This window comes from Vulpes lagopus, chromosome 6 (assembly GCF_018345385.1).
Source record: "Vulpes lagopus strain Blue_001 chromosome 6, ASM1834538v1, whole genome shotgun sequence".
Taxonomy (NCBI): Eukaryota; Metazoa; Chordata; class Mammalia; order Carnivora; family Canidae; genus Vulpes; species Vulpes lagopus.
The window spans coordinates 88,021,180-88,042,298 of NC_054829.1; the positions used below are offsets into that span (position 1 = coordinate 88,021,180).

Here is a 21,119-nt window from a genome sequence, read left to right on the forward strand (position 1 = left end):
CTTATTTGGGAACTCATATGTGTATGAGCTATACATATACATATATGTATATATACATATATGGATAGACATAGATATATATATATACCTCAATGCCCAGCACCACTGTCACTAGCATTCCTAACACCACTCTTCTGTGTGCACATATGCCTGGTTTAAACCACTCATAAAATATTTACACGTAGCACTGTTATTGTTTGCAAATCTATCTTTCTAGATTGAAATATTTTGAGGACAGAGTAATATTCTTATTGTATTTCCTTTCAAGCCTCACAACAAATATTTGTACAATTAATGCATTAAATGTGTGGTGATAAATCTTTGGTTGTTACTGGAAGCACTTTAGGACCCACTTAAAAAGTCAGGACAAGAAATAGGATCCCATGAGTGTCATCAGAAAAAGAATTGAACTGTGTGAGCATAGACATGATTTGTAAGGCATTTTAGAGAAAAAAAAAAAATCCAGAGATCTGGAAAAAAAAAAAGAAAAAGAGTAAAAAATGAAAGTATGGAAAAACAGGTGAAGGTAGTCAAAGGTACAAACTTCCATTTATAAGTCCTGCAAATGTAATGTTCAGCATAGTGACTATAATTAATACTGCACTCTATATATGAAAGCTACTGAGTGAATCTTAAAAGTTCTCTTCACAAGAAAAAAAATTATAAAGGAATGTGAGGTGATGGATGCTAAATAAACTTATTGTGGTGATCATTTAGCAACATATATATTATCAAATGTACATCTAAAATTTATATTGAAAAAAATTTATATTGTTGTATGTCTGTTTTATCTTAATAAAATGGAAGAAAAAAATATAATGATTTTTATTCCTATAAGAAGTTTAAATTATAACCTATAATTTTATTAAGAATATATATCTTAATATATAAGACAGAAGAATAGGCAGGAGCATAGTGCTCACAGAAAGATAGGTTTGTAGTCCCTAATATTTGAGTTCAACTTTTTTTTTTTTTTTTAACAAGGAAGAGTCCACTAAGTTTTTTCAAATCTTACCTCTGAATAAAAGTTAAGCTGAAATTCTTGAGGCAATTACTTTCAACTTTTTAAAACAAAAATCTACTCTTAAAATATAATCGTGTAATGACCCTGACCCATTGTATGACTGTGATAAATACAGTTAATATATTTTTTAAAAATCCAGTAAGTAAAAAAAAAAACCCTTTTGCTATATATAATACATAATACATATAATACATATATACATGTATGTATATGTATACACACACACACACACAATATATATATATGAATAAGGAAATATTTCTATTAATGGAAAAATTTCCAGAACTAGACTTAAAAGATATTTAACCTCATGAATGGAGTATAGGGAGGAGTTACTAATAATTTTTTATCTCTAAAGGCCTTCACATATATTCTCATTTAGTTATGACAATTTTACAACATACATGTTATTTATGTTTCTCAAATGAAACTGAGGTTCAAGGGAGGTTCAGATTTACACAGCCAATAATGGGCAAAGTAAGGTTTCAAACCTATGCTGAGTCCTATGTTTTCACAAATGCATGAAATAAAGAAAAGTAAATTCCTGTTTGGAATGTACTTGGTTTCCAATCATGACTAGACTAAGGGTAATGACATTATGAACATCTGAACATCAATGCCAGTTACAAGGTATAAACTGTAAACCAATATTCCAACTGAGAAAAATATTGGAACAAAAGAAGTACCTTGAAAGTTTTTAAAAATATCAATTATTAAACACATGTACCTATATTATCTCAACCAACATTTTAAAAAGCTAGGATATAAAGGCCGACATTCCCACTTTAGAGAAAAAAAAAATGAAACTCAGAAACCAAACTACTTGCCCACACAGCTGGTAAGGTGTATATACAAACAGAATATAAACTCAAAACTCCATTAACTCATTTAACAATCAAATATTTACTAAGATAATACCATGTGCCATGTACTATTGCAGACTATGTTCCTCTCCAGTGGATTATTTTTAATGGATATAACATATTCCTGGAAGCCTTAAAACTCATGAGTTCTAATATGGTAGGCTGTCATGGACTGTTAGGAAAGATGGAGGGAGCGTTACTATAGGATTCCTGGGCATTCATATGGCAGTTAACTATTTAATAGTAACATCTCACGACTATAGCTGTAATAGTTTATTATTTACAGAAATGAATTGATGCTACATCTCTATTTTATATGTAACAATGTTCTTCATTAGACTACAGCAAAACTCCTACCGATCAAGCACTGAACTTCTGCAAACTGAGATGAATCAATTTCCTAGTCATTTACATCAAAGAACCTCAAACCAGGGAGTGTGGGAAGATGGCAGAGTTAGAGGACCCCAAACTCACCTCATCCCACAGACACAAGATAACACTTACACCAGTATAAATAACCCAGAAGACGACCTGAAGACTGGCAGAACAAACTCCACAACTAAAAGTGGAGAAGAGGCCACATCAAAGAGGGTTGGAAGGGTGGAGACATAATGGGAAGTGAAATGGACTGGGGAGGGGGGGCGTTAGTGGGGGTTGGGTACACAGTCATGGAGAAGGGCAAGAAACAGCCTATCATACCTGGAAGCCTCTACAGGGAAGATGAAGCCCCATGACATTTGGCTTTGAAAGCAAGGGGGACCCAATTTTTTGAGTTCTTAAAACCAGCAGGACTTAAATCCTGGAATTTTAAAATTCAGCCGCTTGGTTTTGGGAAAGCCTGGAAGGCAATTAGAAACTGAATCTGTGCCCTTAAAAAGACAGCACCATGAAGAGCCCTCCAGCCCTCTGAAGATACAGCAGAGAAGCAGTTGTTTGAAAAACTCCTGGGGCGTATGGGAGAAAGCTATTTACTCATCTCAGAGCCTGTTTTGAAGAAGCAGAGATCCCAGGAAGCCTCCTCCAAGAACAAAGAAATTGGAAGGCACCAATTCCCTCTTTTGCCCTTTAGCATAAACATACAGCCTGCTGGAACCAGCATGCTGACATTCACTATTTAACTTGCTTACATCAAGTCCTGCTCCCATACACTTCAATAAATAAGCCATTTCCAGTCATGCTTGCCTCAGTTCCGTTGACAAGGGTGCCCCTCACCCAGAAAAGCAGTGCAAATCCTGCCAATTCCACTTCTCCTGATGAGCATGTTTTATGAGGCCTTGGTCCAGATGGCAGTTGTGGAATTGTAGCAGGCTCTGTGGAAGTCCACAGCACACCTTGTTAAAATTGCACCTGCCCCATGCCCATACCCAGACCTTATGCAAGTGGCAGCAGGTGCCATTTCACAAGCAGACCAGCACACACATTTTAAAAACTATGCAGTCAGGCCAGGAACCAAACACTGCCACAACAGGCAAAGAGAGACTCTTTAGTAGACTAAACTGTAAGCAAAAGCAGCCAGGACACAACAGAAGGGCACATGCAACACACACAGGAGACACTCCCAGAAATGCCAGGATCTGGGGGCAAGAAATAGTGCACTGCAGGGCACTTTATAGGATCTCTTCTTCATTAAGCCATTACTTTCAAGAGCAGGAAGCATAGCTGACTTTCCTAACACAGAGAACAGACACAGTTAGACAAAATGAGGAGACAGAGGATTATATTCCAAAAGAAATAACAGGACAAAAATCATAGCAAGGGACCTAAGTGAAATGCAAATAAGTAATATGCTAGACAGAGATTTAAAGTAATGATCATAAAGACACTCACTGTACTTGAAAAAAGAGTGGAGGATATTTGTGAGATCCTTAACAGAGATTACAAAAGAACCAATCAGAGGTGAAGAATACAATAAATGAAATTTAAAATACACAACAGGGAATAAATAGCAGGCTAGAGGAAGCAAAACAACAAATCAGTGACCTAGAAGATAGAGTAATGAATTGTAATTAAGCTAAGCAGGTGAGAAAAAAAAATTATACAAAATGAGAATTTAGAAAACTCTAACTCCATCAAGCATAGCATTAGCATTCTAGAGATCTCAGAAGAATGAGAAAAAGGGGGTCAGAAAATTTATTTGGAGACATAACAACTGAAAGCTACTAATTTGGGGGAAATAAACAGATATCCAGATCTAGAAGGCACAAAGAGTCCCCTGAAAAATCTACCCTAGGAGGTCCACACCAAGATACATAGTAATTAAAATGGCAAAAGTAATAATAAAGAGAGAATTTTAAAAGCAGAAAGAGAAAAGAAGATAGTTACATACAAGGGAACCCCCCCATAAGGCTTTCAGTAGATGTTTCAGCAGAAACTTTGCAAGCCAGAAGAGAGAAGCATGACATTTTCAAAGTACCAAAAGGGAAAAATATGCAGCCAAGAATACTCTATCCAGCAATGTTAATATTCAGATTAGAAGGAAAGATAAAGAATTAAACAAAAGCTAAAGGATCTCATGACCACTAAACCAGCCACTACCAAGAAAAGATGACTCTGAGTGGAAAGGAAAGACCATGAGTATGAAAAGTGGGAAACACAGAAGCAATAAAATATCTGTAAAATCAAAAGACTCACAAAATAAATGGATATAAAATATTACCATGTACCTAAAATGTGGGGCAGAGAGGAGAAAAGAATAGGCTTGAAATTAACTTAATATACACTGCTATATGCAGAAGATGTTATATACAAACCTAATTGTAACAAGTCAAAAACCAGTAATATATATGCAAAGAAAAAAGAGAATCAAGTATCTCTCTTTTCTAAAGAAAGCCAATGAACTATGAAAGAAAGCAAGTGAAGGATCAAAGAAAAACTACAAAAATAACCACAAAACAAGTAACAAAATAGCAACAAATACATATCTATCAATAATTACCTTGAATATAAGTGGACTAAATACTCCAATCAAAAGGCATAGGGTGGGATCCCTGGGTGGCGCAGCGGTTTAGCACCTGCCTTTGGCCCAGGGCGTGATCCTGGAGACCCGGGATCGAATCCCACGTCAGGCTCCCGGTGCATGGAGCCTGCTTCTCCCTCTGCCTGTGTCTCTGCCTCTCTCTCTCTCTCTCTCTCTCTCTCTGTGTGTGTGTGACTATCATAAATAAATAAAAATTAAAAAAAAAAAGAAGGAATGTTTAAAAAAAAAAAAGGCATAGGGTGTTGGAGTAGATAACAAAGCAAGACCCATCTATATGCTGCCTACAAAAGACTCATTTCAGAACTAAAGATACCTGCAGATTGAAAGTGAGGAGACAGAGAAATATTTATCATGCAAATGGGTGTCAAAAGAAAGCCAGGGTAACAATACTTAGACAAAATAGACTTTAATTTTTTTTAAGATTTTATTTGAGAGACAGAGAACACAAGTGGAGCAGGAGCAGAGGGAAGGGGAGAAACAGACTCCCTGGTGAGCAGGGAGTCAGATGCAGGGCTCAATCCCAGGACCCTGAGATCATGACCTGAGCTGAAATCAAGAGTCAGATGCTTAATTGACTCATCTACCCAGGTACCCCCAAATAGACTTTAAAACAAAGACTGTCACAAGAAACAAAGAAGGACACTATATAATCATGAAGGGTACAATCCAACAAGATAACAATTGCACATATTTATGCACCCAACAAAGGAGCACTCAAATACATAAAATGTCCAATAAAAATAAAGGAACTATTTGGTAGTATCAATAATAGTAGGGGACTTTACCACCATATTCACATCAATGAAAAGATCATCCAGACAGAAAATCAACAAGGAAACAGTGGCTTTGAAGGACACACTGGAACAGAAGGATTTAACATATATTCAGAATATTCCATCCTAAAATAGCAGAATACATATTCTTCTTATGTGCACATGAAACATTCTCCTGAATACATCACATATTAGACCATAAAACAAATCTCAACAAATTTTAAAAGATTTAAAATTTTTGGGTTGCAGCAAAAATTGTTCTAAGAAGGAAGTTTATAGCAATACAGGCCTACCTCAACACACAAAAAATTTCAAACAACCCAACCTTCCACTTAAAGGAGCTAGCAAAAGAACAAAAACTAAGACCAGCAGAGGGAAGGAAATAATAAAGATTAGGGCAGAAATAAATGACAGAGAAACTAAAAACAAAACAAAACAAAACAAAACAAAACAAAAAATGCAATAGAACAGATCAATGAAACCAGGAGCTGGTTCTTTGAAAAGATCAACAAAATTGATAAAACTATAACCAGATCCTTCCAAAAATCAGACAACAAACAAAAAGAAATAAAAGGTACCTAAATTATGGATTAATTAATTAATTAAGAAAGAAGTAAAACGTTCACTATTAGGAGATGATATAATACTATAGAAAACCCAAGGACTCCAGCAAACAAACTGAGTTGATAAATTCAGTAAAATTTCAGTATTCAAAAATCAATGTACAGAAACTAGTTGCATTCTCATACACTAATAATGAAGCAACAGAAAATGAAATTAAGAAATCAATCCCATTTACAATTGCACCAAAAAAAGAATAAAATAGCTAGGAACAAACTTACCAAAGAGATGAAAGACTTGTACTCTGAAAACTATAAAACATTGATAAAGAAATTCATGATGATGAAAAGAAACAGAACTATGTTCCATGCTCATGGGTTAGAAAAACAGATATTGATAAAATGTCTATACAATCCAAAGCAATCTACAGATTTAATGCAATGCCTACCAAAACACCAACAGTATTTTTTCAGACCTACAACAAACAAAAAATTTGTATGAAACCAAAAGACCCCAAGTAGCTAAAGCCATCTCAAAAAACAAAAGCCAACCCCTTCCCCCAAAATGGAGGAATCATAATCCAGACTTCAAGTTATATTACAAAGCTGCAGTAATTAAAACAGTATGGTACTGACACAAAAACAGACACAGAGATCAATGGAACAGAATAGAAAACCCAGAAATAAACCCACAATTATATGGTCAATTAATTTTCAACAGACGAGGCAAGAATATGCAATGGAGAAAAAACAGTCTCTTCAACAAATAGTACTGAGAAAACCGGACAAGTACATGCAAAAGAAAGAAACAGGCCACTTTCTTACAGCATACACAAAAACAAATTCAGAATGAATTGAGGACTTAAACATGAGACCTGAAACCAGAAAAATCCTAGAAGAGAGCATAGGCAGTAATTTCTCTGATGTCGGCCATACTGACATTTTTCTAGATAGGTCTCCTGAGGCAAGGACAACAAAAGCAAAAGTAACTACTGGAACTGTATCAAAATAAAAAGCTTCTGCACAGCAAAGGAAACAATCAACAATCTAATAGACAACCTTCTGAATGGGACAAGATATTTGCAGAGGACATATCCAGCAAAGGGTTAGTATCCAAAATATATAAGGAACTTACACAATTCAACAAACAAACCCAAATAATCCAATGAAAAAAACGGACAAAAGACATGAACAGACATTTTTGCAAAGGCATACAGATGGCAAACAGGCACATGAAAATATGTTCAACATCACTCAACAGGGACATGCAAATCAAAACTACAAAGTGATATCCCCTCACACCTGTCAGAATGGCTAAAACCAGAAACTCAGGAAACAACAATTGTTGGTGAGGATGATGAGAAAAAGGTACCGCTGTGCTCTGCTGGTAGGATTGAAAATAGTGCAGCCACTGTGGAAAACAGTATGGAAATTCCTCAAGAAATTAAAAATAGAACTACCTATGATTAATAATCACGCTACTGAGTATTTACTCAAAGGATACCAAAACAATAATTTGAAGGCATACATGCACCCCTATGCTTACTGCAGCATTATTTACAATAGCCAAACTATGGAAGCAAACCAAGTGTCCATCAATAGATGAATGGATAAAGAAAATGTGGTATATACAATAAAATATTATTCAACCATAAAAAGGAAAAAAATCTTGCCATTTGCAACAAAATGGATGGAGCTAGCCAGTATAATGAAAAAAAACCCCAGAAGAACAGGGAAAGCTTCCAAATACATTATACAAGATCAGCAATACCCTGATACCAAAACCATTCAAAGACATCACAATAAAAAAAAGGAAACTACAGACCAGACCAATACCCCTGATAAACATAACACGCATGTGTGCGCGTGCACACACACACACACACACATATCGACAGGAATATTGTGTAGCCATAAAAAAGGATTAAATCTTGCCATCTATGACAACATGGATGGACTTAATGGGTATCATGCTAAAAGAAATATATCAGACAAATGCCCTAATGATTTAATTCATGTGTGGAATGTCAGAAATGAATCAAATGAATAAACAAAAAGGAGAATCAGACCTGTAACTATAGAAAACTGATGACTGCCATATAAGAAGGTGGAGGAATGGGAAAGTGGATGAAAGCGAGTGTGAGATACAGGCTTAAGATGGGATGACTAAATCACTGTAATGAAAGACATTCCATAGGGAACATAATATTACTGTATGGTGACAGATGGCAGCTACACTTGTAGTGAGCATGACATACAGATGCTGAGTCACTATACTAGGCATCTGAAACTAATATAAAATTGTATGTCACGTGTACTCAAAAATTTTTTTAAATTCACCTAAAAACTTCTGTGACTGTAGCAATGATAAACTAAAACCACTTATTGTTTAAAAAAGACGACCAATGGGATCCCTGGGTGGCGCAGCGGTTTGGCGCCTGCCTTTGGCCCAGGGCGCGATCCTGGAGACCCGGGATCGAATCCCACATCAGGCTCCCGGTGCATGGAGCCTGCTTCTCCCTCCGCCTGTGTCTCTGCCTCTCTCTCTCTCTGTGACTATCATAAATAAAAAAAAAAAAAAAGAGAAATTCTAAAAAAAAAAAAAAAAAAAAGACGACCAATAACTTAGGAACAAAGAAGTTCAGTGCAAAATTAAGTCCTGTATTGTGTTAGCAGATATCATTGTTAAATAAATCACCCTATTTCTTTTTAGCAGTCCTGGAAACAAACTGCCAGTTGAAGTGAGAAATTTTAAAATTCCAGGCAGCTTCAAAATGATGGATTTAACAATCCCTTAAGTTTCTTCTCAACAAGCAATTATGTAATTGTACATCAATTTTAGTACATGTTGATAGGGACTTTCCAAATTGTTAGGTAGTTCCACTATTACATCCCTAAAGGAAAAGAACATGATATAGAAGGGAGAGGGAAAACAGAAATTTGTAAATACTCAAGCTTATGTTTGGAAAGTGAAGAGCTGGGAAAAAATATGTATATATGGATGTTGGTATATAGGTGTATTTTTATGTGTGTGTGTATATATGCATATTCAAGTTGTTATATGTATTCATAAAAGAGGGGGAAAATATGAAACACCAAGGAAAAAAGATAAGATCACCTAACACCACCTTTCAAAATTGCCATGCCAGGGTTTAAGTTAATAGCTAATAAACTTAATAAAAACGCTAATAGCAAGGGAAGAGCTAGACCCCTTTCTCCAATTTTTGTAGGTTTTAAACCATAGAAGGAGAACAAAATAATAAACATTTATATCCCAAACATTTTCCAAAAGGATGACTATTTGAAGACTCTTAGTCACATCATACCCACGTTTTGTGTCTTTACCATTCCCTTGAGATGCCTAAATTCAGGCTAAAAAATCTGTCAAAAACACGATAAATGTAACATTCTGTGATTTAGGATTAAAGCAAAAGAAAAAAAATGTGCACTTGGTTTGGATTTATGAAATGAGAATTTTCAATAGATAACCCTGAGGTAGTTTCATGAATCCCTTAATAAATACAACCATAGATATATAATCCACCCTCACAAATGCTCTACAATATCATTATATGTGTATGAATTAATCTGGCCTTTTCCATTATAGTTGTCTTTTAGTTATCTATAGCTTCTTTCAAAGCCTCCTTTCTTAGTTTAAGAGAATTCAAGTATTTCCTTCTAGTCAAAAGATGTAGGAAATAATAAAATCATAACTAGTATTACTGCTTAGTGCAGAGTGTTAGGTACTCTGCAAAGTGATTTACACATACCATTTAACCCTTGTAACAAAACCAAAATAAGTATGATTTTTATTCCCATTTTCCAAATGTGTAAAATTTTATAAAACCAGTTGGAGATTCCAAGGCAGGTAGGTGGTAGAAGTACAAACCAGAGACTGTTTCTAAAACCCATAAAGTTTATTACTAAGACATACTGCCTGTCTGGCCTCTCCATTTTATTGTTTACATGCTTCCAAAACAATGGTTGAGATAACTATAATATAAAAATGGAGTTACCATCAAAACATTAAAATTTTAAAAATACAGCCAATGATAAGAAAAAAGTACTGGGAATTCAGAGTGAATTAGCTATGGCAATTAAGCACAAACTTAAGATCTTAGATTTGTGTAAGTCAGTGCTAACATGGATATATCTAATTCTCGTGTTAGATAAAGCTAAATTTCATCTGGAAGTCACCTTTTTTTCTGACATTAAAAATACTCAAAATTTATCACAGGAATCCTTTAGTAAAGGGACAGTATATCACAAGCAGTATTATCAATATCCATTGAGCTAAAAACAGGAGATACTCCTCAGAAGGTTATTTATTTTGTTTCTCCTCTAAGAAAACCAGGGAGGAAGAGTAAATTGGATCATTTAATACATAACATTGTAACTGTTAGAACCCAATTAAAAACAGCTGAGGATATGAATCAACTTTTCTCCAAAAAAGATAAATGATAAATAAGCACAAAGTGATGCTTGAGTTTGCCATAGGGAAATGCAACAGTAGTATGTTGATATATCAAAAAGACAGATAATAACAAGTGTTGGTGAGGATGTGGAGAAATTGGAGCCTGCTACAGTATAAATGTTTATGTCCCTCCAAAATTCTATGTTGAAATCCTGATGCTCAATGTGATGGCATTTGATGGTGGGGCCTTTGGGAAGTGCATAGGTCATGAGGGTGGAGTCCTCATGAATGGAATTAGTGTTCTTATAAAAGAAACTCAGGGATCCCTTGCCCTTTCCCCCATGTGGAGACACAGCAAGAAGGAACCATCTATGAAGCAGGGAGTCCTACCTAGTCATCACACTGAATTTGCTGGCACCTTGATCTTGGACTTCCCAGTCTCCAAAACTGTAAGAAATAAATTTGTTGTTTATAAGCTACCCAGTCTGTGGTATTATGGTCTAGCAGTACGAAAGAACTAAGGATCCTCATGCATTGTAAAAATGTAACCTGCTTTAGAAACAGCTCCTCAAAAGTTTAAACATAGAGCTATCATATGACCCAGCAATCCCAATCTCAGTTATATACCTAAAAGAAATGAAAACATATGTCCATATGTACAAAAACTTGTGCATGGATATTCATAAGAGCCTAACAATAGAAACTTGAATGTCCATCAACTCATGAATGAATAAAATGTCCTATATCCATATAATGGAATATTATTCAGCAGTAAAAGAAAATGATGTACTGATAATGTACATAAGATGACGTACTGATACATGCTATAACACAAACCTTGAAAACTTTATGTTAAGTGAAAGAAACTAGTCACGATGTACACATATGATTCCATTTATATGAAACATCTAGAATTGGCAAACCCATAGAGACAAGTGGTTGCCAAGGGCTGGGGAGCAGGAGAGAGGGTGGGGGGGGGGGAAATGGTAAGTGATTGCTAATGGTATGGGATTCATTTCTGGGTGATGAAAACTTTGAAAATTGATTGAAGCTGTCTGAGAAGCACTATCATGGGACCTTGTTAAACTAGAAGCATGGAAACCAAGCATTAATAACTGTCTTCTTCAACCATAACAGAGTCTCACTAAGGTAGAATTGCATTATGGGATTATCTATACAACTAAATGAGGGATAGTTTCAAGGTTGAATAAGTTTATCAATGATTACTATCTAAGCTTTTTGGACTGTGGATCCTTTGAGGATTTGTTGAAAACTTTGAAGAGGTAGGCATGGTGTTACCCAGAGTAGTCTAAATAGCTTCACAGACATTAGAGGAGGACCCTCCATGATTGTGGTAAAAAAAGACATAAACAAGATCACTGCATAATCCCATTTCAATAGAAATATAAGAAGAAGGGAGTGGGAAATCCACAAAAATGACCAAACATTGCCCTCTCCTGGCTTGCAGGATTGACTATTAGGACTTCTTCAGTGGAACTCTAGCCTGTCCTTTTAGCTTCCTGAATAAAAATTAAGATGCCCAAGAGTCAAATTGCTCCTGCTTTCTGAGAGCTCCCAAACCAGAACAGATTCCTTACTTTCTTTAAACCTCCCTAAAGTCATCTTACAGAAATCCTATAACAAACTCCACCTGACTCTCTCTGAGACACTCCATGGTCTTGTCTTCCAAGGATTGGGTCTCCCTTGCTGCAACAGTAAGCCCAATTATATCATAAAATATCAGATGCTGTTAAGAGTATATATAAAATTTTATGTATACTGGGACTTTGTGTTCTTATTAAAAAATGTATACACTCATACTATATATGAGATAATTGCATTGATATATGACAGACAATGGCTACACCCCCAAAATGTTTAAAGCTATTATCTCTGAATGCTGGTATGCTTGTTTTTTTTGCTTTTCTGTATTTAATATTTTCCTTCAAAAACGGTCTATAATTTAAGAAGAAAATAGGGGAGAGAAGAAAAACTCCGTTCTAAAAGAATGTATTATGAGGGAAGAATGTCAAAATGGTTAATATTCAAAATGGTTGTCAGTATATAAGGTGTTCAGACTTCAGCGTGTTAGAGTCACTTGGGATGCTTGCTGAAAATGAAAGATTCCTGGGCTTCCTCCTTGGAGTCAGCCTCAGAAGCTACACTTTGGACCCCAGCTGATTCTGACCCATCAGGTCTGAGGAGCAACCTTGGGAAAAGCAAGTTTTTAGACCAACTAGAACAAAAGGATGTACAGATTAACAGAGGAAGGAGAGGACTTTCTAGGCTGGCAGGACAGCAAGCAGAGCCTTAAAGTACGAAGCTGCATGTGCGGAGGACAGGGAGCATGAGCAGTCTGGTGCACAGTAGTTCTCAGTAAAATGGATTTGACCAATCTAAAGGGACTGAGGGTCCCTTTAAAGAACAGTTGGAAACCAGGCAGGTTTGAATTGGTAAAGTGGGTATATAAACTTCACTCAAGCCTCCAACCCACACTGATGCCATCAATTAGCAATTCACGTTTTTTTCAGTCTATATCTACGTTTTTCAAAAAGCAAGTTTAACTTTTCCTTAAACATTTCCACCAGCAATTTTTTTTTGAGCCTATTAAATCTCTTCCATCTTCCTAGGAATTCATCCTCTTATCTTTGCCTATGCTGCCAGTCTCTTGAAAACCTACTGCCAGCCAATAAGGAAACACAGAAAATTAAGTTTAAAAGCCTCCTACTGGGCATCAAGAGGACTCAGTATAAAAAAAAAATCCCTATCTTTCAATATCATGTTAACAACTTTAAAAAAAATGATAAGGGATTTTCCAGTGAGTAATCTGATCTTTCACTTCTGTCCAGAAATTTTCAAGTGGAAAAGTTACTTCTACTTTTAACCATATAAAAGGGATTTTTAGAAAATATTATAAGTGGATACTTTGGGGTTTTATCTATAATACAAAGTAAAATAACTTTACAGCTAAAATAGACTTCAAAGAACAAGTTTTTAGTGATAACAATTGTTCTACATCCTGTTTGCCCTAACCCACATACACATGCACACACACTCAAAAAGAAAAATAAATTATATTTGAGCCAGAAAATTCCCCTCAATACTTTATGTTCCTTAAAGCAGGTGATACTAAATGGTTTTTGTGAAATCATTTATGCAATTCAATTAACAGTATTTTTCAATTAAGAGAGAAATACTATTTGATATTAAGTCAGTTTAATGCAAATGGAGTAATAGTATCATGTCCTAATCTTAAGCTTACTGGAGTAGCTAATTTGAGCAATTTAAACATAAATTTCCAAACAAATGAGGGTCATTGATAAAGTAAATGAAACTCAAAAAGCAAGCAAGAATTTGTTCTACCTAGCGATTATAACACTATTACAATAACACTATCATGCATAAAGCATACTACTGAAAGTGAGGCCACGATATGTATTTGCATTGATACTATCTCAGCAGGAAAGGGAATTTAGAGGTCCACTTTCAGGTGATTTGGGGTAGCCTTCAGAAAACCGACTGTCCAATGAACCAAATGCCATGTCTGATGAGCACTATTACAGACTTAAGATACCTTCAACAACTAGAATGCCTTTTTGGTAGGTTAATGTCAAAAATTCCATTTTAATAATGGCAACTTTATGCAGAAATAATCACATATACTTTTCCCTCTTTTCATGTCTTTGAGCTAAATACTTCAATTGTGACGGCTGGCAGAGCATGGTGCCTTTAAAACCAAATAGATGTGGCTCAACTCTCCATTCTGCCATCTGCACTGGATAGATTCACATACTTGTTTAGCTTTTGTTTCATTGGGCATAAAATAGAGGTAACATTGACCTCATAGTACAAGGATTAAGAGATATCCCATGCACCTAGAAGTTAAGAAATACTGGTGGTAGAGTTCCCTAAGTAGTGAAATGTCTTCTGATTAGAGAATAAATCACAGTGAATGGTAAAGGACAGTTAGGAAAAGAAAAAAAAAAAGAATATAAAATTGCTGTGTGTAATAAAGGAAAAAGAACCTTCAGATTTCACAAAGAGCCAAGAGAGAAGAGGAGAGAGGACCCAAAGATAGAAAAATGTTGGACAAAGAAGAGGACAGCATAGCCAGGCGGAAATGAAGCTGTGACCGGACAAGAGTAGACAATAAGAAGTTGCCTGTGGCTAACCTGGCTCCTAATAAAACACATGTTCTATTTTAAGCCCTCCCCCCATACTGTAATGTAAATCTGGCATGTTAGCCACCCTTCCCCCCAACAAAAAGGAAGAAATCAGAGAAAACTAGCTTGTGTAAAGACACGGCTGTCTTGGGTAAAATCTTATTAAAAGTTTACTTGGGCGCCTGGGTGGCTCAGTGGGTTAAGCCTCTCCCATCGGCTCAGATCATGATCTCAGGGTCTGGGGATTGAGTCCCACATTAGGCTCCTTGCTCCGACGGGAGCCGGCTTCTCCCTCTGCCCCTCCCCCTGCTTGTGCGCTCGCCCACATGCTTTCTCTCTCAAATAAATCTTAAAAAAAAAAAAAAAAAAGCCTACTAAATACAACTGCCTGCCTTGTGCGAGGTGTTCTGAAGAACTCAAGGCATGTGGGCCATGTTCCAGATTTGAACTTACATGAGCTGATGAAAAGAGAACAACAGCTTTAAGAGATAAAGACTTGGGGATCCCTGGGTGGCTCAGCGGTTTAGCGCCTGCCTTCTGCCCAGGGCGTGGTCCTAGAGACCCCGAATCCGAGTCCCACTTCATGGATCCTGCTTCTCCCTCTGCCTATGTCTCTTCCTCTCTGTCTCTCATGAATAAATAAAATCTTAAAGAGAGAGAGAGAGAGAGAGAAAGACTTGAGCAAGCTGAAGAATCAGCAGAAACAGGAAAATGATCTAGTGGTATCTGGAAGGAAATTAAACCCCAGAGATATTGGTGGAGGGAGAGAAGAGTCAGGGTTCACTTTATTTAAATATATTATAGGACCCAGTGATGCCAGTAGGCTGGTGGGCAGGGGTGAAAGCCAAACTGCTAACATCTGGTTACATGCCACCTCCCTTGGTTAGTACTCAGTAAAAGTCAGCTTTCCTCCTGTATGAGGAATGGATAATATATCAGATACAACTGTTTTCAGGCTTCTTACAAGCATGGGGGGGGGGCAAACTTTAATAAGTGATATAAAACTAGTATGAAGTTGTACTTTACCCAAAATAGTCCACCAAAAATGCTGAAACTGTCTGCTTGGCACATGGGGTGAAGGGTGGGTGGGAGAGGGGGAGGAGGAGAAGGAGACCTACCTTTAGGAAAAGCAGGTATTTGTCTAAAGCCACTTCCCAGCATGCCTAGGATATCAATGATTTCCATCGTGCCAGATACAGAAATGCTGCGATTTTCAGGAAGGCAACTGAACGGTTTGGCGGGGGAGTCAGATAGAAGGCTTAGCATGAACAAACATCTCTTTGCTGCAGTTTGAATGCTCGGGTCATTTCCCTTTGGAAACTTTTTTTTTTTTTTGCAAAAATATGGCCTTTGCAAATAAACGAGGAATTACTGTACTATTTTATGTTAACTGTAAATGGCTAGACATTTATGCTCAGGTATTGGGGAAACTTTAGCCTTTTCCATTTCCAAAGTATTACACACACGCGACAGAAAGACAAGGCTAAATGCGTTTCCTTGGAAAACAGGTGCTGCAGGATGAAGGTGCAGCCACTCCCCTGGGAGGGCTCCGGGGACCCCGCAAGGCACCAAGTCCGGGAAAGGGGATAAGGCACGGTTCATCGCGGAGGTTATCAGTGCACAGGTGCTAGCATTCGGTCCATTTAGAAGGCCAAAACAGAACGAATGGTATCTCCACTTAAAATAAACCAAGGGGACTGTTTGTCAAACTGCAATTAATTCCCTTATTATTACTGAGAAGCAGGAGTAAAAGGGCTGCAGGGAATTGATCAGAGAGCCTCTCCCAGTCCCACGCGTGTCCCAGGTGCAGTCGGTTTCGCACAGGGTCCGCTTCTATGGTGACCGTGACTTAAGCCCTGAAGCGTCGCAACCAGAGAGGAAATACTCATACCCAGTTTGACCAACCCCTGCTGCGCTTCTGGGACGCCGGGCAGGCGCCCTTCCCGTGCAGGTACGTGTTGCGGAGGGTAAGCCCCAGCTCCTCTCCGGAACCCGGTCCCCCGGGGAGCCAGCCTTCCCGCCCCGGCCAGCAGCCGCGTCCGCTCGCTCCTACCTTTGCCCATGATCCTTGCTCCTCGTCCAGCCCCAGCCGGCAGGTGCCGGGAGGCGCGGGCGTCGCGGCCGCTATCTGTAAACACGCTCCACGTGTGCTCGCCCAGCCCCGTCCGCACCACGTCCGTGGCCCCTGAGGATGCGCAGCTTTCTCACGAGCCCTCGGAGGCTGCGATTTTTATTCCACCTGAGCGTGGAGAAAGCCTCGCCCGCAGTAGGCGAGCCCCTGAAAGAAGGGCCCAGACAGGGTGGACTTGTAGCGCCCCCTGCCGGCCGGCAAAATAGTCGGCGGGCCGGAGCAGCCAGGCCGTTTGCGAAACCCACGCGGCGTCTGAAGGCGCTGCAGCGGCGGCGGGGAGCGGGGGGCGCGCCCTCCCGCCTTCTCACCGGAGACCCCGCCCCCGGGCCGCGCGCACCCGCCCGCGTAGGCCCCGCCCCCTCGCCGACACAGCGTTCCTGCGGGGGCGCGCGCGTGCACCCTAATCCCCCGCCTTCCGGCTCCGGCGGCGACGCTCGCCCCTCGCCGCCGCCGCCGCCGCCGCCGCCTCAGCCGCCGCCGCCGCCTCAGCCGCCGCCGCGCCGCCGCCAGTGTCAGCTTCCCTCTAGAGACTCCATTTGCTTTCAGGGCAGTGTGGCCGCCGCGCAGCCTGGCGGAGAGCGATGCCCCCGGCCCGCTGACCGGCGTCCCCGGGCCGGGCGCTCGCTCGCTCGCTCGCTCGCTCGCTGCGGCGGTGACACCCTGGTCGCCGGCGTCCAGGAGGAACCCGGGCTCCCTCCGCGTGAGCAGAGACGGCCGCGCTCCGGAGCTCGCCCCGCGGGGACAGGCCCTCGCTCTCGCGGCTTGTCTCTGACCTCTTGATTTCGGGAGGTAGGCGATCCAGGTCCCGCTGTCACTCCAGATAATGCCGGAGAGCATTATTTGTCGGATTTTGTCATCACACTGATAGGAGGCGTTGATTTTTCTCAGTATAGTTGCAGGATAGATCTGAGTAATGCCACAGACCCTGATATTGAAAAAAATATTTTTGGTATTTTCCTTTAGGTTTCGGAGGCACCGAGTGCTTACACAGCTCCCCACAGGAACTACTTCTGTTGGCCCATCGAGGATCATCTTTCACCAGGATTACTTTAACATCTTCACTGAGCCTTCCACCTCATACCCTCTACCATGAGTTCTGATTTCTACCAATGAAGTTTTTAATGCTTTCTTTAATCATGTGACACCACCTCTTGTCCACCTTTTGCCTTTCCAGTTGCCAAATACATTAGGTAGAAGTTTGTGTCATGTTAAACTATAGAGTTTTCTGCCTGTCCATTTTCACCTTATTTGCACTGCTCACTTCTGTCCAGCTTGCTTTATTTGCCTCGCTTGTCTATGATTTCCATAACCACCCACTTGAATAATCTCTAGCAGTCTTTGCCTAAAAGAGGCGGTATTCCCTACAGTGCACTGCCTGACAAGGACAAAAGTCGGGAAGAGTTTTTCCGTTGTGTTTTCCTATATGTCATGTCTACAGGTCCTCTCTTAAACTATTTATTCTCTAGCACATGTCCCCAAATAGTCCCATCAGAGCCTTAGTTCCTCTAGCAAAGAATCTCACCTGTAATGATGGCAAGAAAAATTGAATACACAATAGGACTATTTTAGAGACCTTGCTGGTACAGTTCTTGGTTGCAGTCTTCTTTGAGAGTGCAGTTCAAGGAAAGACCCTAAACTAAGTGAAAAGGAAGAAAGAAAATAGGTTTAATTAAAACTAGTCCTTGTTGAAAGAACTTTGGAGGCTTTGAAAACAGCAAAGTGAAGAGAGTCACATAGGCCTGGCTTAGAAATTGGACAGCACACCGTCCATCTAGGTCCGGGGTGGGGGCGGGGGTGGGGGGGTGGGGAAGGGAAGGTATCTTAATACATTTTCTAGTCTTACTGTATTCAGATCTAGTTGTTAATTATCTTGTCTAGTAATTGCTTAAAATAAGACGTAAAATGTTGGGGAAACGTAAGCGTGTGGTGTTGACAATTAAGGACAAGCTTGACATTATCAAGAAACTTGAGGAAGGCATCTCTTTCAAAAAGCTTTCTGTGGTGTATGGAATTGGTGAATCCACAGTTCGTGATATTAAAAAGAACAAAGAAAGAATAATAAACTATGCAAACAGTTCTGATCCTACCAGTGGGGTATCCAAACGTAAATCAATGAAGTCTTCAACATATGAGGAACTGGATAGGGTTATGATAGAGTGGTTTAACCAACAGAAAACAGATGGGATTCCAGTGTCTGGAACAATTTGTGCAAAACAAGCCAAATTCTTTTTTGATGCTCTGGGGATGGAAGGTGATTTTAATGCGTCATCTGGCTGGCTAACTCGATTTAAGCAGCGCCATGGTATTCCGAAGGCTGCTGGTAAAGGGACGAAGTTAAAAGGAGATGAAACTGCTGCCAGTGAATTTTGTGGTAACTTTCAGGAATTTGTTGAGAGAGAGAATCTACAACCAGAGCAAATTTATGGTGCTGATCAAACTGGATTGTTCTGGAAGTGTCTACCATCAAGGACATTAGCTCTTGAAACTGAGCAAAATACTTCTGGTTATAGGTCAAGCAGAGAGAGAATCATTATTATGTGTTGTGCAAACGCCACCGGTTTACACAAACTTAATCTTTGTGTTGTGGGAAAAGCAAAAAAACCCCGTGCATTCAAAGGAGCTGACCTTTCAAACCTTCCTGTCACTTATTTCAGTCAAAAAAGTGCATGGATAGAACATTCTGTTTTCAGACAGTGGTTTGAAAAATACTTTGTGCCACAGGTACAGAAGCATTTGAAGTCCCAGGGGCTTCTAGAAAAAGCAGTACTTCTTTTGGATTTTCCCCCTGCACATCCAAATGAAGAATTATTGAGTTCAGATGATGGTAGAATAATTGTGAAATATTTGCCACCAAATGTCACAAGTCTAATTCAACCTATGAGTCAGGGGGTTCTAGCCACAGTAAAAAGATACTACCGAGCAGGACTTCTCCAGAAATACATGGGTGAAGGAAATGACCCAAAAATGTTTTGGAAGAACTTGACGGTGTTGGATGCAATTTATGAAGTATCAAGAGCTTGGAACATGGTAAAATCAAATACCATAACCAAAGCATGGAAAAAACTTTTCCCTAGCAATGAAGAGAATTCAGGCATGAACATTGATGAAGGGGCCATTTTAGCAGCTAACTTAGCAACAGTTTTACAGAATACAGAAGACTGTGAACATGTTGACATTGAGAATATTGATCAGTGGTTTGACTCTCGGAGTAATGACTCAAGCTGTCAGGTGCTAACTGACAGTGAAGGTGCTGAGGACCAGGCCAAGCCTGCTGAACAAAAGCACTCCAATAAGACTAGGAAAGCAGAACTGAATCCAGAGAAGCATATTAGCCATAAAGCTGCACTTGAATGGACCGAGAACTTACTGGATTATTTAGAACAACAAGATGACATGCTTTTGTCTGATAAACTGGTATTACGGAGGCTTCGAACGATAATAAGAAGAAAACAGAAAATCCAAAATAACAAAAGTCATTAATAATACTGTTAACTGTATTTGTATCTTTGTGACTTTATCTGCAGTGGAACTTCATTATCTTGTTTGAAGTGCTGTGGATTTCAAGGCTAAATGCATTTTATAAATGATTTTAGGATTAGACACCATTTTGGATTACTTAAATTACTGCTCTTTAATGTTGATTCTAGTAAGTGAGCATTGCCATGTAACTTGTTTACTGTTTCTAATCTGTAGTATACTAGTTAGATCATAAGGTACCTGAGGCCAGGGATCTTGTGTCTGTTTTGTGCCTGAATTTCATTGTGTGTAATAGAGGACCATGCACACTCTAGGCAATCAATAAATCTTACTTAAATGGAATTTTTATGACTTTCTCTGAACTTCAGTTTCCAAATGAAATATGGTGGGGATAAGTTTCCATTTCCATGATGTTTTCACCTGCTGGAATTTTTAGAACTTACCAAACATTATGCTTGAAGTGTTTCACTGTGAAAGAGAAGTAAAGGAAAATAGTTTCAAGCTTAAACAGGCATTCTATACCAACAGTATTTGGGCAGTCAGCAATTACATTGGCTGTCTCTGAGTTTTGAAGGAAGAAAAAATATATCTCCAAGGAAAGGCCTTGCACTTTACTTTTATTCCATCTGACAGTAGGGAGAGTGCATTCATAGTTGTGGAGAGAATGCCACCCCTATTCCAGAAAAATAGATTTCAGTTCCCAAACCATTGTAATTAGAGGAGGTGAGAGTTAAAAT

General features: G+C 39.0%; 2 protein-coding genes across 2 annotated transcripts in view; one reads left to right on the top strand and one right to left on the bottom strand.

The window, feature by feature from the left end:
* FAM13A (family with sequence similarity 13 member A) overlaps positions 1–17,064 on the bottom strand; it is a 350,236-nt gene extending 333,172 nt beyond the window's left edge. The window contains exon 1 of the mRNA XM_041760046.1: positions 16,828–17,064. The gene's annotated coding sequence lies outside the window, so the exon portion shown is untranslated. The remainder of the gene's footprint in view (positions 1–16,827) is intronic.
* A 262-nt stretch (positions 17,065–17,326) lies between these two features.
* On the top strand, positions 17,327–20,724 carry TIGD2 (tigger transposable element derived 2). The gene is made up of 2 exons (XM_041757600.1): positions 17,327–17,694; positions 17,869–20,724. The coding sequence occupies exon 2, from the start codon at positions 18,808–18,810 to the stop codon at positions 20,383–20,385; it is 1,578 nt and encodes a 525-aa protein (XP_041613534.1). The 5' UTR covers positions 17,327–17,694; positions 17,869–18,807; the 3' UTR covers positions 20,386–20,724.
* Positions 20,725–21,119: the final 395 nt, after the last annotated feature.